At 41.6% G+C, this 14612-nt stretch overlaps 1 protein-coding gene and 1 pseudogene across 1 annotated transcript; both read left to right on the top strand.

Moving 5' to 3' along the window:
• Positions 1-2601: 2601 nt before the first annotated feature.
• Positions 2602-6079, top strand: LOC139101272 (uncharacterized; annotated as a pseudogene).
• Positions 6080-9842: 3763 nt separating this feature from the next.
• LOC139101271 (uncharacterized) lies at positions 9843-10280 on the top strand. The gene has a single exon (XM_070654303.1). It carries the CDS (start codon positions 9843-9845, stop codon positions 10278-10280), a length of 438 nt encoding a protein of 145 aa, XP_070510404.1.
• The last annotated feature ends 4332 nt before the right edge of the window (positions 10281-14612 follow it).

Raw genomic sequence — 14612 nt, 5'->3', positions numbered from 1 at the left:
ATTCTAATGAGGGGCCCCTACTGTGGAACGCGGTTTCTCAGGAGCGGGCAATCGCCGAGAACGCTTGGCAGAGACGAAGCACGCTTCACCTCCGGATTGCGCCGCGCTCGTCAGGAACCGCCTAAGCGGTTTGAGATGATGCCAGGGCGTCTGCCGCGGGATAAGCCGAGAACGCTAGGCGGAGGCGAAGCACGCTTCACCCCGCTTTATCTGTCGTGACAGGCGACCTGGTAACTAGAAGGAAAGGAGGCGGTGTTGCGGCCAAGAACCCTTGGCGGAGGCCGAGAACGCTCGACCCCCGTTCTTAGCGACTCCTAAAGTTTTTCGGTTGTCTAGGAGGCTACTGAGCGGAGATCCGATGCGGAGCTCAGTAGATCGGAAGACTGGTGCCTATCGCTCGGTATCCGGCCTTTTTATTTGGTCTGTTGCACCGGAGCGGTGCACGGGGTCCGTCCTCCGAATATTACACGTTCTGGTGTAGGAGGATTACGGCGTTTATATAAATAAATATCGTTTTAGTCGTTTGATGTATATATTTGTGTTTATTCTTCCTGGGTGTTTTCGGTGATAGAGTTACGAGTCGCTACCTCGAACTCTCGAACTGACTTGCACGAGCTTCGGAGCTCGTGCATTATATATTATTATTTTTTGGTCTTGTCAGCGAAATAGCAGAAGGAAGTGGCCGCGTGCCCTACTGCCTTCTGCTGATAGCGCGCGATGTCGAAAGGCTGACAAGACGGATTCTTAAGCTCAGCAGATTCCAACAGTTTGGCAATCTGCTGAGTTGTGTATAAAAATGTGTCACGCGTGGTGGTCAATGACCAGCGTGCCCTGTCGGGTTACAACAGGTCTTTTGCGTGGCCCGGGATGCTCGGGTTCCCGGGGGTTGGCGTTGCAGCGTTCGTTGCGGTCGTTATTAGTATTACTTTTTGCGCGACGCGGGACGGCGGTACGCTCGTTTATAACGGCGCGCTGCGCGTTAATATGTGGACGTTGACGGTGTCCAGCCAGCGCTACAAGTCGCGCAGAATAGGGGGTCACAATTTAAGACAGAAAGGCAGACACTTGACAAATCACAAATAATAATCAAATATATTTAACAAATAAGTAAAGAAAATAACAAGCAATAATGAACATAACAAAAAGTAACATACAAATAATAAAGAGAAGTAATCCTCTCATTGAGGAAATAAAAGCGGGTCGGTATAGACCGCGTTGAACTTATCTGTATTCCGCAGCGGCGGAAGAATGCTGTCGGCAGACGCAAGGAACTCGCAGTTCGCAGCTTGCGGTTCGCAATTCGTGATTCGCAGTTCGCAGTTCGTGATTCGCAAAAGGTCTGGCCAGGCTTGGGTACGCAGTGTAATTCGCACGTATGCACTCGATGCACAAACTGGTACGCGATCGACAGCAGAAAATATTAAGTGTCGTGGAAGACGACAGCTCAGCGATGTGCTCGCTCTGAAACTCGGAGGGACTCTGAGGGCTCGACTGACGCAACGAGCCTACAGAGCTATTGTCTAAAGAAAGTAAATCGGGAGAGTCCCGGAAGATTAGCCGGGGAAGTCCCGAGACAAAGACCGCGGAGTGAGTAATATTAAAAGAAAGGCCGCGGGATTAAAATTTGCTTCCTCTTCCGGACAGCCGGTAAAATATGAGGAGGCGTCATCCGGCGTGTGACGTCGGAGGTATCCGCCACAAATATTCACGGTGTTTAAAAGGGTCGGGGCGCACTGCGCCCCTATTCCCGCCGGACGATGTTCGGTCCGACGGGCCGGCCGACGTTTGCCGGGACGAGGTAGGTGCCTACCTCGTTACAGTTTTCTACGACATTTCTTACTTTTGTTACTGCGTACCAGTTTGTGCGTCGAGTGCATCCGTGCTAACACTGAGTACCCAAGCCTGGCCAGGCCACTTGCGAATTGCGAATTGCGAGCCCTTCTTGCGTTTGCTGCCGAATAGCGTCTTTCCGCCCATGTGGAACTCAGATAAGTGCGACACGGTCTATAACGACCGGTTCTTGTTTCCTCGTATGAGAAGACCGCTTTTTATTATTATTTGCATTCTGCTTTTCTTATCATTTATAATTGTTTGTTATTTCTTTTATATTTTTGTTAAATATATTTAATTTGTTACATTTTACTGTCAAGTGTGTTGCCTTTCTGTTATTCAATTGTGACCCCTACTCTGCGCGACTTGTAGCGCCGGCTGGACACCGTCAACGTCTACATATATCATCCGTCGGAAGCGCGACTATGATTTTTCAAAAAATGCGCTTTGCATCGCTCGTCATCCGCATAAGCGATCTGGTGCTGAGGCACTTCCTTCACCTTCGAAAATTTTTGAAGCTCATTCTCTAATAGGCAATGAAAGACTTGGACGACGCGCGGCGCGACTAATTTTGAATGGATTAGTCCCGATATCAACCATCCAAGATGCGAATTTTGAGCTACGGGTTGTCCGAGAATGCCTTTGCGAATACCATCCAATAAGTCACCGTACAAATCCGCGCCGATAATCATATTAATAGGCACAGAACTCGCTGGATTTTCGTCCGCCAGGTTAAAGGGATCCTAAAGTGGATGGCAAACTCAAACGGGGATGGTAATAATGGAATTACAAATGTTGGTATTATCGACAGAATCGGTAATATCAACATTGGTAATTCTTTTATTACCATCCTTGTTTTTAATTATTGCATATTATGCATACGTACATAGATGTACAAGCGCATAAAGCATTAGATGCTTCTGATTTTTCTTAGAATCAGTACCATCGTTTTACATGCTTCTGATTCTTGTTACATTCAGTACCATCTAAACAGATGCTTCTGATGTTTCTTAGAATCAGTACCATCTAAACAGATGCTTCTGATTCTTGTTAGAATCGGTACCATCATATTAGATGCTTCTGATTTTTCATAGAATCAGTACCATCTAAATAAATGTTTCTGATTCTTCCTTACATTCACTGTCTCAATGATCGCGGCGAACCTCACGTCGGAAGCTCCGAGCGTTTTGACAGCAACAAGCAACATAACTCTATTCGGGATCGGTAATCTCGCTCCGCTGAGATCGCTGGATCGAGTTCTTTCGGATACATTTTATAATTTTTTTTTTGCGTGTGCAAAGAGCAATTATATTTTACACAAATACATTGTTTTCCTTCGCTAAGTAATAACGGTGTATTTGTGTAAAATATAATTGCTCTCTGCACACGCAAAAAAAAAATACAAAAAAAAAAATTTTTTAATGTATCCGACGGGATTCAATCCAACGATCTCAGCAGAGCGAGATTACCGATCCCGCGTCTAGTCGTTGCGCCACACCGATCTTTTTGTTAACCTAATTACGTTACGGGTATTTATGTCGCAATACAGTATGAACCGAAGATAGAAGATCACTTGAACGCCGGGAGTTCAATCAGTGCTAGCATCAGTACCGCGAGTAATGAGTCAGAAAATGATTTACAAAGTAATACGAAACGCAAAGTCAAACTACCGGACGCATCACTTCCGACTTTTAACGGAAAATACGAAAATTGGCTTTCGTTCAAAAATAACTTCCAGAATATGATAGGTTCTCGATCGGATTTATCTGATCTAGATAAACTGCATTATTTGAAGACAGCACTAAAAGACGATGCTGCAAATAAAATAAACGTGATATCGGCAGACGGCATAAATTATGAGAAGGCGTGGGCTTTATTAGAGCGTTCGTACGAGGTTAAAAAAATTTTAATCTCCCGTCATCTCTCGTTGATATTGTTACGTCCACGCCCTTTTTAATTTCTTTCTTTCTAGAACAATCCGAATCCACAAAGATGACTAATAATAAATGAAAGGTCAAGTGGATTGTTTTTAAGAAAAGAGTTATTATCTATAACAACGGAAAATTCGGAAAAGTGATTCAGACGGCCCTATGATAAGCGGTGCGCGCGGAACCCGTAAACAATGCCCTTTTGAATTGTATAAAAAGCGCGAGCGGGCGGAAGACATTCATTCTTAAAAAGTCTCTTGGCACCTGGCATTATTTTACCCGCGATTCGTGTGACTACTCCGAGTGCTCCGAACCGAAGGACGAACCAGTCGATCCGCTAGCCGCTCAAATCAACCGATCCGCTAGCCGGTCAAATCCGTCGATTCTCCGGACGCACTAATCTACTGGTCTCATGAATTTACTAATCCGCCAGAAGGACGATTAGACGCCAAAGCCTATTTCAACGCTTGATCCGCCTGTATTAAAAACCGCTTAAGTAGTAAGTCGAACTCTCATTTTTCCGAATTACCGTCTTCTATTTCTAAATTGAAAATCGCTCATTTATAGTGAGCCGAACGCAACCACGTTCTTCCGCTGAGTCTAATAACCATACGTCTGACTACGAGTACTTACTCGTCGAACTTAAAAGAAGGCTTCCTATGCCATGCGGCGGAAGTTACGATTGTAGAGTGTGCTACCCCAAGCTCCGACTTTACGCGGATTATTGCAAGGCCCAAGGCCCATCGTACTCTCCAACTCCGATCGCATCACCACACCGCCTTCGTTCGTTTGCCTCTCTTACTCCTACACCGGTTCCTCTCCCAAATTTTTCACATTCTTTCTCTTCTCCTTTCTCTCCTTTGCCTAAACCTCGATACCGACATTTCCTTAATCAAGTAGCAACCAAATATCCTCACCCGCTTCAAGAACCTCCGGAACCTCAATCCTTCCCTCCTCCAGCCGTCAAAACCGAATTATCCGATAACGATCCTGTCATTTACGTTTATCATCCCGATCATTCTATTCCTTTTATTCTTCCGGAATCACACCTGTCAAATTTTTATTCCCCTCCAATTCCTTAGCATCTTTGTGGATTCTAATTATAATATAATACTATTAGTTAAATTTGTTATTAACTTCCCTTATACATTATTCTAGTGTAATCTTACGGAAATATATTTGTTTTTGTTTGTTTTTATAAATCTGACTTCTCTGATTATTTTAGCTTTAAGTCGCACCGGCCCCATCCCTGATAACAGGTGATTCTTCTATCACCTTATCAAAATAAGCGGTCACCTGTCACGCAGCTTAAATAAGACGTCATATTGTCTCTCGAGAGATTGACTTTTATCGTAGCTTTCGGTGTGAACGGTATCTCGAGTACACTATTTGTTGTGTATCTCGAGATTTTAAGGTCAAGTTACCCAGACCTGCTTCATCCTTTTCCTCCTATCTTAAACCATCAGCGGCCTGGACGTAACAATATTAAACTTGCCGGTATTAGATAAGGAATCTACGCAAGGGCTATCCAAACTTGCTGACGATACACAACAGCATGTCGCATCGCTCAATACGCTTGGTGTTACCGTCGGATCGGAAATGATCGTTCATATTATAGAAACTAAAATGCCGAAAGCTACGTTAGATAAATGGGAGAATATTCTTGATCGCGACGAAATCCCGACGACTGAGAAATTATACGAATTTTTGTACAAGACTGCGGAATGCGCATTCAAAAGGGAACGTTCTAAATCTGTTGACGCTGATCGAAATAAGGTCGAACCGTCCATCAAACGGAAAAAGATATTTCATTCAAATCAATCTTTTGTTGTAAGCGCGTCGCGCAATTGCCCAGCGTGTAAATCTAAGAAACACCCTTTGTATTTGTGCGATGCGTTCAAAAAAATACCGACTCAAAGGCGCATCGAGACGGTAAAAACGGCACGGCTTTGTTACAATGTTTGCCTTCCCATCGTAGCACCCCATGTAAATTCACGAATTACACGTTGTGTCAAAAGAAACATAATACATTATTGCATCTTGATAGTGTCACACCTAATAGATCTGAAACAGTGAAACCAAATATTACTAAACCCGAAGTTACACAAAAGGATTGACTAGTAAATCGTGCCGACAGAAACACAATGAATCTTTTTACCGTCAAACATAGCTTTTCTCCACAATTGTTAGCAAGCGCGACGATTTACGCACATAATAAGAATCACACAAGAACCGTTAAATGCCGAGCGTTACTGGACACATGTGCCACAGCCAACTTTATAACGGAATCTCTAGTGAAACGTTTAAAAATACAATCTATTAATCACGCGCTACCCGTCAGCACAATTAACTCAATGGGAACGGTTTCGAAGGGGATCGCGCAAGTGACAATTCAATCCGCGTACGACGAATATTCCAAAGAGTTAACATGTCTTCCGATTCCGAACATTTCAGATTTTATTCCGTCGGAAATTTATGCACGAGATTCATTAGAAATACCCGCGAACTTAAAATTAGCTGATTCGGATTTTCATTTGCCCCGACCGGTGGATTTGTTGTTTGGTTCCGGTACAACGTTCGCAATGCTTTCTGTCGGTCAGATTAATTTATCCCGGAACGGACACGATTTATACTTACAAAAAACACGATTAGGATGGGTGATTGCCGGAGACGCGTCGGTATCATCAATTCCGAAAAGGGGTTCGTGCTGACTAATCTGGAAAATCAAATAGCTAAATTTTGGACCATCGAAGAAATTCATACAGATCTATCGCGAAGTAAGGAAGAAAACAAATGCGAAATATTTTTCAATAAAACGGTTTCGCGCATGCAAGACAGACGATACGTAGTTTGTCTTCCTTTTCGAAATTCAAATAAACGCGTCGGTGAATCACGCTCTATCGCATTGAAAAGATTAATGTCGGTTGAACGTAAACTTAATAATAATCCGAATCTAATGCTTGAATATAATCGAATCATCGACGAATACAAGGACTTGGGGCATATGTCGGAAATTAAGACTTTTGATAATGACGGTTATAACATGCCACATCACGCTGTCTTCAAAAACACGAGTAATACCACTAAGGTTCGAATTGTGTTCGACGCATCGGCAAGGTCTAGTAACGGTACATCTTTCAATGATATCTTAATGATCAGGCCGACAATACAAAATAAATTATTTTCTCACCTAATTCGATTCCGGACGTACAATTTTATAATATCCGCAGATATTGAGAAGATGTATCGTTACATACTAGTACATGAAAATGACCGGCAATTTCAACGCATACTTTGGCGCGAGGACGGAGAAATAAAGACGTTTCAATTGTTACGTCCTCTGACTCCACATCTCCTTTTTTCCGACACGCGTTCAATAAATTAGATAAAAAGAGTAAACCGTGACTATTTGGTGACGAGAGAGAACTTCCAGGCTTCCAGAAGAAATAATTTACACTCCGAAATCCTTATCGCCGGATGCTTAAATGAAACTTAGAACAATCACGGCATAGATACCGACGGAAAACTTAAACAGAAAACTCTTCAAAGAATATTAGAAGGAACCTAAAACGATTTGGAATCAATATCAAATATCTGGCGATAAGTAAAGCACTTGAGATCGCAACTACGAAGCATAAACAAACGAAGGGGGTGAAAGCTCTGCAGTCATAAGAATATGACACGCGACCGGATCCCATAAACAAACGCGACCCGGTGATAACGAAAAGGGGGTCCTTAGGAATTTTCTCCCGACTATTAATAACAATATTCTGGAAGGTTGGAAGGGGAAGCCATGCGGGCGGAGTTTCGTACAACCGAGTTTTTTCTCTCGAGCCAATAGATATCGGGAACTCCTCACCACTAATTAAAAATCTAAGGACGAAAACTAGAGCTTAGGAAAATCAGAGAAGGGATGAGATCCAAATAACCAATAATTAAGAAAAGGAAAAGTGGAGGGACATGGCCGCCAAATCAAAGCACTGACTCTTTCAAAAATGGAAATCCGGCGCTAGCCCACCCCTTTTCCAAGGTAATAAAACTGCGTTTTTCAGCGGGACTCGCTCTCATTCAGTCTCTGAAATTTTCACAAACCTATCATTGTTACTGTGTGTGACTTGTGACTCACTGCTGAGCCGATTCTAATAAAGAAGTTGCAAGGGACTCGTCCGAGAGCAACCGAAGACAACGAAAAGTAAGTCTCATTATTTCATTTAACCTCATTACTTTCTCCTCTTTTAAATGATTCCACTAAAATTCAAAAGTTCTAAAATTCTTATTCTTGAAAAATGAATGACGTGGGTGTTGCCAGGGTGCCGTTTGCGTTTTCCGAAGTAGGTATCTCTCTAGAATCCTTTGAATTCTCCCTTGATTCGATTCGGTTAATGGGTCTCCTCCTGTCAGAGGTTACGATATGCTGCCAGTAAATGGTGACTATCTAAACCTTAGCTCGAGTGATGGCCTATCCGGACAGAGGTACCGGGAGAATTTTTGAAGCGATCTATTGAGAGATCCGGAAGGAAGAATGCGGCGTGTTGCCCTGACATATTTCCCGCTTTAATCATTTTATTAAAATCAAACTCAAATTGATACCTTTTAGTGGAATCAAGAAATTTTCGATCCATCAAGAAAAGCCGCGCCCGAAGAAATCGCAAAATACGAGAGTTGCGAGAACTGGTTCAAAGTTTCTTTGTCCAGTTCTTATTCGCGGCAGCGCCAAGGGAGGTCACACCGGAACCTCCGAAACTCAGATCAGAGCGGTCGTGGTCTCCTCTGCCCAACGTACCTCCCAACTCACCGAATAACAGCGAAGACATTGAGTCAGAGAGGAATACTCCGGCGCGAACACCATCGCCGTCGCGTTCGAGGTCGACTTCATCGCCTCAACCTGAGCCGGAGCTGTTCCGCCTTACCACTCCGTCCTATACTCCAAACGTTTCCTTGAATTCCTCCGGACCTTCTCCTGGAGTTGCTCCTAGAGCATGCTCCTTTCCCATCCGGTCACCGACTCCTTATCCTGGGGAACCTGAGGAGGTCGACTCCTTTGCCGAGGACGAAACCATCTCCTGGCATGAGCCTGACAGCCCGGAACATTCCCCTTCCCCCGCCCCGAGCGTAGAGTTCCTGGAGGAGCAAGAGGAACCGAGAGAAGTCGTAGACCCTCTTCTCGAACTCCTCCGGAGCACCTGCACTCCGTGGACGGATTCCGTCTCGGAAAGGACTTATACAATAGGCCCCGACTCATTTGATTCTGAGGAGATCAGGAGAGAAGCCAGAAGGGCGACTCCTGATCATAATATTCTCATTTATTATCCCGGGGTGGAACATCCTTTCTTGGCTCCGATCAGGTTGATCGACAGGGTATTTCCAAGATCGACGGCCCGGATCACAGAAATTGTAGAGATAGATTTAGAGTAATGTCTTTAATCTTAAATTATAATTGTTAGTTTTAAACTTTGTAATTAATACATTTCCTTTTTTTTTTTTCTTTTCTTGTAATTTTTAAAATGTTTAAATTATATCTTTTGTTAAGCCCTCTTCTTTTTTCTTTTTATATAATTATCTCACTAAATTCGTATAATCTGTTTTTTTTATTCTAAACTTGTATTTAATTAATATTAAAATTGTCAAACTACCTTACTGAGAATTCAGAAATAGTTATTTCAACTTAACCAAAGTATCCTTTGTTGCGAAAAACCACCTCAAGTTCTATCCCAGGGAATAAGAATTAAATTTCTTTCCCTAAAAAGAACAAATACTACGCGCTAGTTTCTCCACGCAACTGACTCGAACCCATTCCTAGTGCGTTTACGCGTGGCCCCTCCAAATACGCGCCACGCAAGGATCGGCTATTACGTCACTCTCCAAGCTCTTTCCTCCTCCTTACCTACTCTCGTGCCATTTACTAAGCATCCGAGAAGCGGTAAATGAACTCACTCAAAATTTCCAACCTTTGACGTAACACAATTAAATACGCTGACTTTCGAGGTATCTTCGTCACCCTTTCTCACGATTCGAACATTTCAAAAACTGGCTAATGACGAATGTCAAACTTATTCTAATGCAGCCAAGGTTGTTAAAAACCACATGTATGTCGATGATTTGTTAACGGGTTCTGACACTATCGAGAACGCGCGTGCTCTTAGAGATGAATTAATTATGTTATTAAAACGTGGTGGTTTTGTTATCAAGCAATGGGCGTCAAACGATTTGCGCATAATCAATGACCTTTCCATTGAAGCTCTGCACATGAATTTAATTCTAGACAATGATCGTTCATTAAAAACCTTAGGCGTTTTCTGGAATACGCGCGACGACAAGATCTATTACACGGCTCGTCCTATTGATATAACCGGATCAATAACTAAAAGAAAAGTATTATCGGAAATCGCCAAAATATTCGATCCAATAGGTTTATTAGGCCCGATAGTTTTATATGCAAAACGTTTGATGCAAAATATATGGCGAGCGGGAATACGGTGGGACGAATCAGTTCCACAAGATATCCATACTGAATGGATTTAATTTATCGAACAATTAAAAAACATGCAAAGCGTGTCTTTCGATCGCCCCATCATAGTTGAAAACTACCGAGATATTCAAATTTATGGATTTTGTGACGCGAGTAACGTCGGGTACGGTGCATGTTTGTACTTACGTTCAGTCGGTGAAAATGGCGAAATTACTAGCAAATTGATAGGCTCAAAATCACGTGTCTCCCCGTTGAAGACCGTAACCATTCCCCGGTTAGAACTTTGCGGTGCTTTACTGTTTGAAAAGTTATTTTCCGAGATAATTAAAACACTAAATATTTCTCCAAATAAAATCATTTTCTGGTTCGACTCAAATATCGTGTTACACTAGTTGAAAACAGAACCTTATCTACTTTGTAACGATGCCCTCGGGAAAAAGCACCGTTCCCGGCTAAGACCCGCCGGAGGCCAAGACGACCAACTCCTCGGCCAGGATGGGGAGCGCGGGGCGCTCCCGAAGAAACCGATCATCGGCACGACGAGTATTACAAGTAACATGTACGCGCAAAGTCCCGCGGAACGGACTTACCCGAACGGCCCCGAGTTCGGCCGAGCGAACACGCCGCGTTCGGTACCGCGAAATACTGCGGCAAGCGCCACGTGCCGGGATACCCCCGGCCGTCGTCTTTTCCACATAAAAAGGCGAATTCGGGAAAACCGCGCACCGTTCTCGTTCCGTTCGCCTCACAGCAAACATCCGGACCGACCGACTCCTAGTGCAAGCAGAACAACGGGATAGAGCGCACTCCGCCTCGGTCAGGCACTCCTAACGCTTGCCAGCATAGAAGTCTTCCAAAACCAAAAGCAATATTCGATCCGTACGACCGGCTCGCGGGGTGAAGCGCACTTCGCCTCCTTCGAGTGATCTCGATCCCGGATCTACAATCATATTGCCAAGGCGCATCTCCTTTCGCACTGTTGCACAAACCCGGGGTGGAGAGATCTCTGTCTCGGCCGAGCACTTTCGGCTACTGCAACACCGGACAGGTGCTCCTTCCTCAGCTATTCCAAAAACCGCATTCGCGTCGCGATCTACGATCCATTACGGCTACCGCGTCCCGCGCCGCGTACATCGTTGAGGCCCCGCCCAGGCCCGCGCCGACGGGGAATATTCGCGCCGCTAGCCCCGCGGTCCGTTAGGGCGTTATCTATTCGGTTGCCGAAAAGATTGTAACGGCCCGCCCGCCGAAGATCCGCGTATCGATAACCGCCGTATCGATCCGGCGCATAGACGCTACGATTACCGCGTTATCGTCATATTCCTAATTCATGTATACTATTGTTCATTCTGGCGACGTCTTAATCACGCGTTCGTCATATTTGTCTTTTATTTAATTGAATAAATATCCAATTAATTGTTCATTCACGTCTCGTTGCATTTACAAACCTAACAATTCTATCGCGAATCCTGTTATCCCGGCGAGCTCATTCGGACAACTCTGCTGGCTCGATATTCGCGGCCCAAGGAATTACGGTCGTTTCAACTTAAAACATATGTAGCTAACCGTGTAGCCGAAATTTCCGAGTTAACTAACGCAATTGAATGGCGGCATGTGCGTTCCATTGACAACCCAGCCGACGCAGCCTCGAGAGGGCAATTACGGCGTGCCTTTTTAGAGAATAAAAAATGGCTCGAAGGCCCTGCATGTTGGTAGAAAACGAAGGGGAATGGCATAATGAAACTTTATTAACTATATTAATTCCTGAATTAAAAACAAATATATGCTTAATTGTTATGCAAAAGGAGCCTGATATGTTTGAAAGATTTTCCTCATTCTCTAAACTGTGTCGGATTGTAGCATACTGCCGTCGATTCAAAACCAGAAACGAGTTTGCCGGTTTGTTATGTACAAAAGAATTAGATATAGCATAGATATAGCATAGAGAAACAAATATTTAAAGTCATACAGAATATACGTTTTAGCGACGATATCAAAAAAATTAAAGATTTACGTACCCTTTATAACGGGAAACTTAAACATCTGAGTCCTTTCATTGACGAAGAAGGACTCATGCGTGTAGGCGGTCGATTAAATGCGTCAAATTTAACATTTTCACAAAAGCATCGCATTTTTCTTCCTAGTCATCACCATCTAACCGATAAAATAATTCGTGAAATTCATGAGAAACATTTTCATACTGGAATTCAAACAACTTTATATATTTTACGTCGCAAGTATTGGATCTTAGACGGACGGAATCAAGTTAGGAAAATAATACGAGAATGCGTACGTTGTCACCGCTTTGTCGCAAATTCAGTTACATACAAGATGGGGAACCTTCCGTCTTCTCGTGTACACGAAGCAATTCCTTTTACAAATACCGGTGTTGACTATTGCAGTCCGTTTTTTATTAAAGAAAAAAAGTATCGGAATCAAAAGCGGATTAAGATTTACATATGCGTATTCGTCGTATGCATGGTCATTAAGGGGATCCTAAAGTGAATCGCGAACTCAAACGGGGATGGTAATAAAGGAATTACAAATGTTGGTATTATCAACAGAGTCGGTAATATAAAGAGTATTTGATAAAAGTACATATTTCATGTTCTCTTTTAGAGGTCTTTTTTGGGGGGAATCTTGTTTTGCTTAAATATAATTTTCTATTTTCTTCAGGTTCTTGGCGCAATTATTTGATCTCATTAGTTTTATAAAGAGTATTTGGTATTATTAAAGTACACATTTTATGTTCTATTTTGGGGGAGTCTTTTTTAGGGGGAGTCTTGGATTTACTTAAATATAATTTTTTATTTTCTTCAGGTTCTTGGCGCATTTATTTGATCTCATTAGTTTTATAAAGAGTATTTGTTATTAAAGTGCACATTTTATATTCTATTTTTGGGGAGTATAATTTTAAGGGAGTCTTTTTTTGGGAAAAGTTTTTTTTAGGGGGAGTCTTGGATTTACTTAAATATAATTTTCTATTTTCTTCAGGTTCTTGGCGCAATTATTTGATCTCATTAGTTTTATAAAGAGTATTTGTTATTATTAAAGTACACATTTTATGTTCTATTTTTGGGGAGTATAATTTTAAGGGAGTCTTTTTTTGGGAGAGTCTTGGTTTTGCTTAAAAACTTTTTCGAGGACGCTTTTCTCGCTCGCCTATACTTGGCGTTTTTTTTAACCTTTTTTTTAAAAAAGGTCAGTTTTTGGGGGGGAATATCATTCATTTTGTAGTTATAATCTTTTTGGGGGGAGTCTTGGTTTTGCTTAAAACTTTTTTAAAAAGCTTCTCACGCGCTTATACTTGACGCTTTTTTTAAACCTTTTTTTTAAGAAGGTAAGTTTTTGGAAAAGATATCATTTATTTTGTAGTTATAATATAATAATCTAGAGACACGTTAGTGTTCTACGTTACATGCACAAGCAGCGTGATCGATTGTGTCATTACGCGAGATCTTTTATTCTGAGCTATTGAGATGTTTGGATCTCAACAACGGTCTAACCGATCGCTTTTGAAACATGTTTCTTTATATATAACTTTGTACATAAAATACACGTTTTTTGTTGTATCTATTTTTGCTGTACGATTGATACTTTTTAGAAAAATGTTTGATAAAATTGATGCTATAACAAGTTCGGGGTGAACTTGTGTCATACTTGTACAGTTCGACATATATTTGTAATATTATAGAAAATAGAATGGGCCCCATCCAACGCCCAAACTCGTGAGACGCACCAAATTAATTCTTTTCGTCTCTCCGTTGTAGTATTATTATTTGACGCCTCATACGTTTTTATATAGGTTTGCAATATTTAGTTTTGTTTATCACTACTCGAATTTCTCGAGAAAAATCTTTGGCTTCGTTCAGCAGAAAAAACTGCTTTGCAACTATTATAAAAATATTAAAATTGATTGACGCATTTTTAATAAAAATTGTAAAGTTTATTTTAAATACTTTAAATTTAAATTGTATTAAAATTTTTTAGAGAAGATTTTATTAAAAAATTACTCCAAGTTAAATGTATCAAGACAAACCTAGGTTCATCCTTGTACGGTTTCACATAAATTTGTAATCTTAACAACGGTTCAACAAATCATTTTCTATATATAATCCTTTAAAAACTTATATTTTATCATAACTCGAGATTCTCGAGAAAAATCTTTGGCTACGTTCAGCAGAAAAATCTACTTTACAATTTAGTAAACACCATATCAAATTTAATTCGTATCATTATTTTTTAACAAATTTTTTATAAATGTCTAAATTAAATATCAATCAGATTTTATTTCATTTTTTTTATTAATGATTACTTCTTGATCCATATATGCAATTTGTTAAATATATTTATTTCTTTCAATTTTTGTAAAAAAGTATATAAAG

The sequence above is a fragment of the Cardiocondyla obscurior genome, linkage group LG03 (genome assembly GCF_019399895.1).
Source record: "Cardiocondyla obscurior isolate alpha-2009 linkage group LG03, Cobs3.1, whole genome shotgun sequence".
Lineage (NCBI taxonomy): Eukaryota > Metazoa > Arthropoda > Insecta > Hymenoptera > Formicidae > Cardiocondyla > Cardiocondyla obscurior.
Note: the sequence above shows the minus strand (reverse complement) of the source record. Positions and strands in the feature narration are given on the sequence as shown.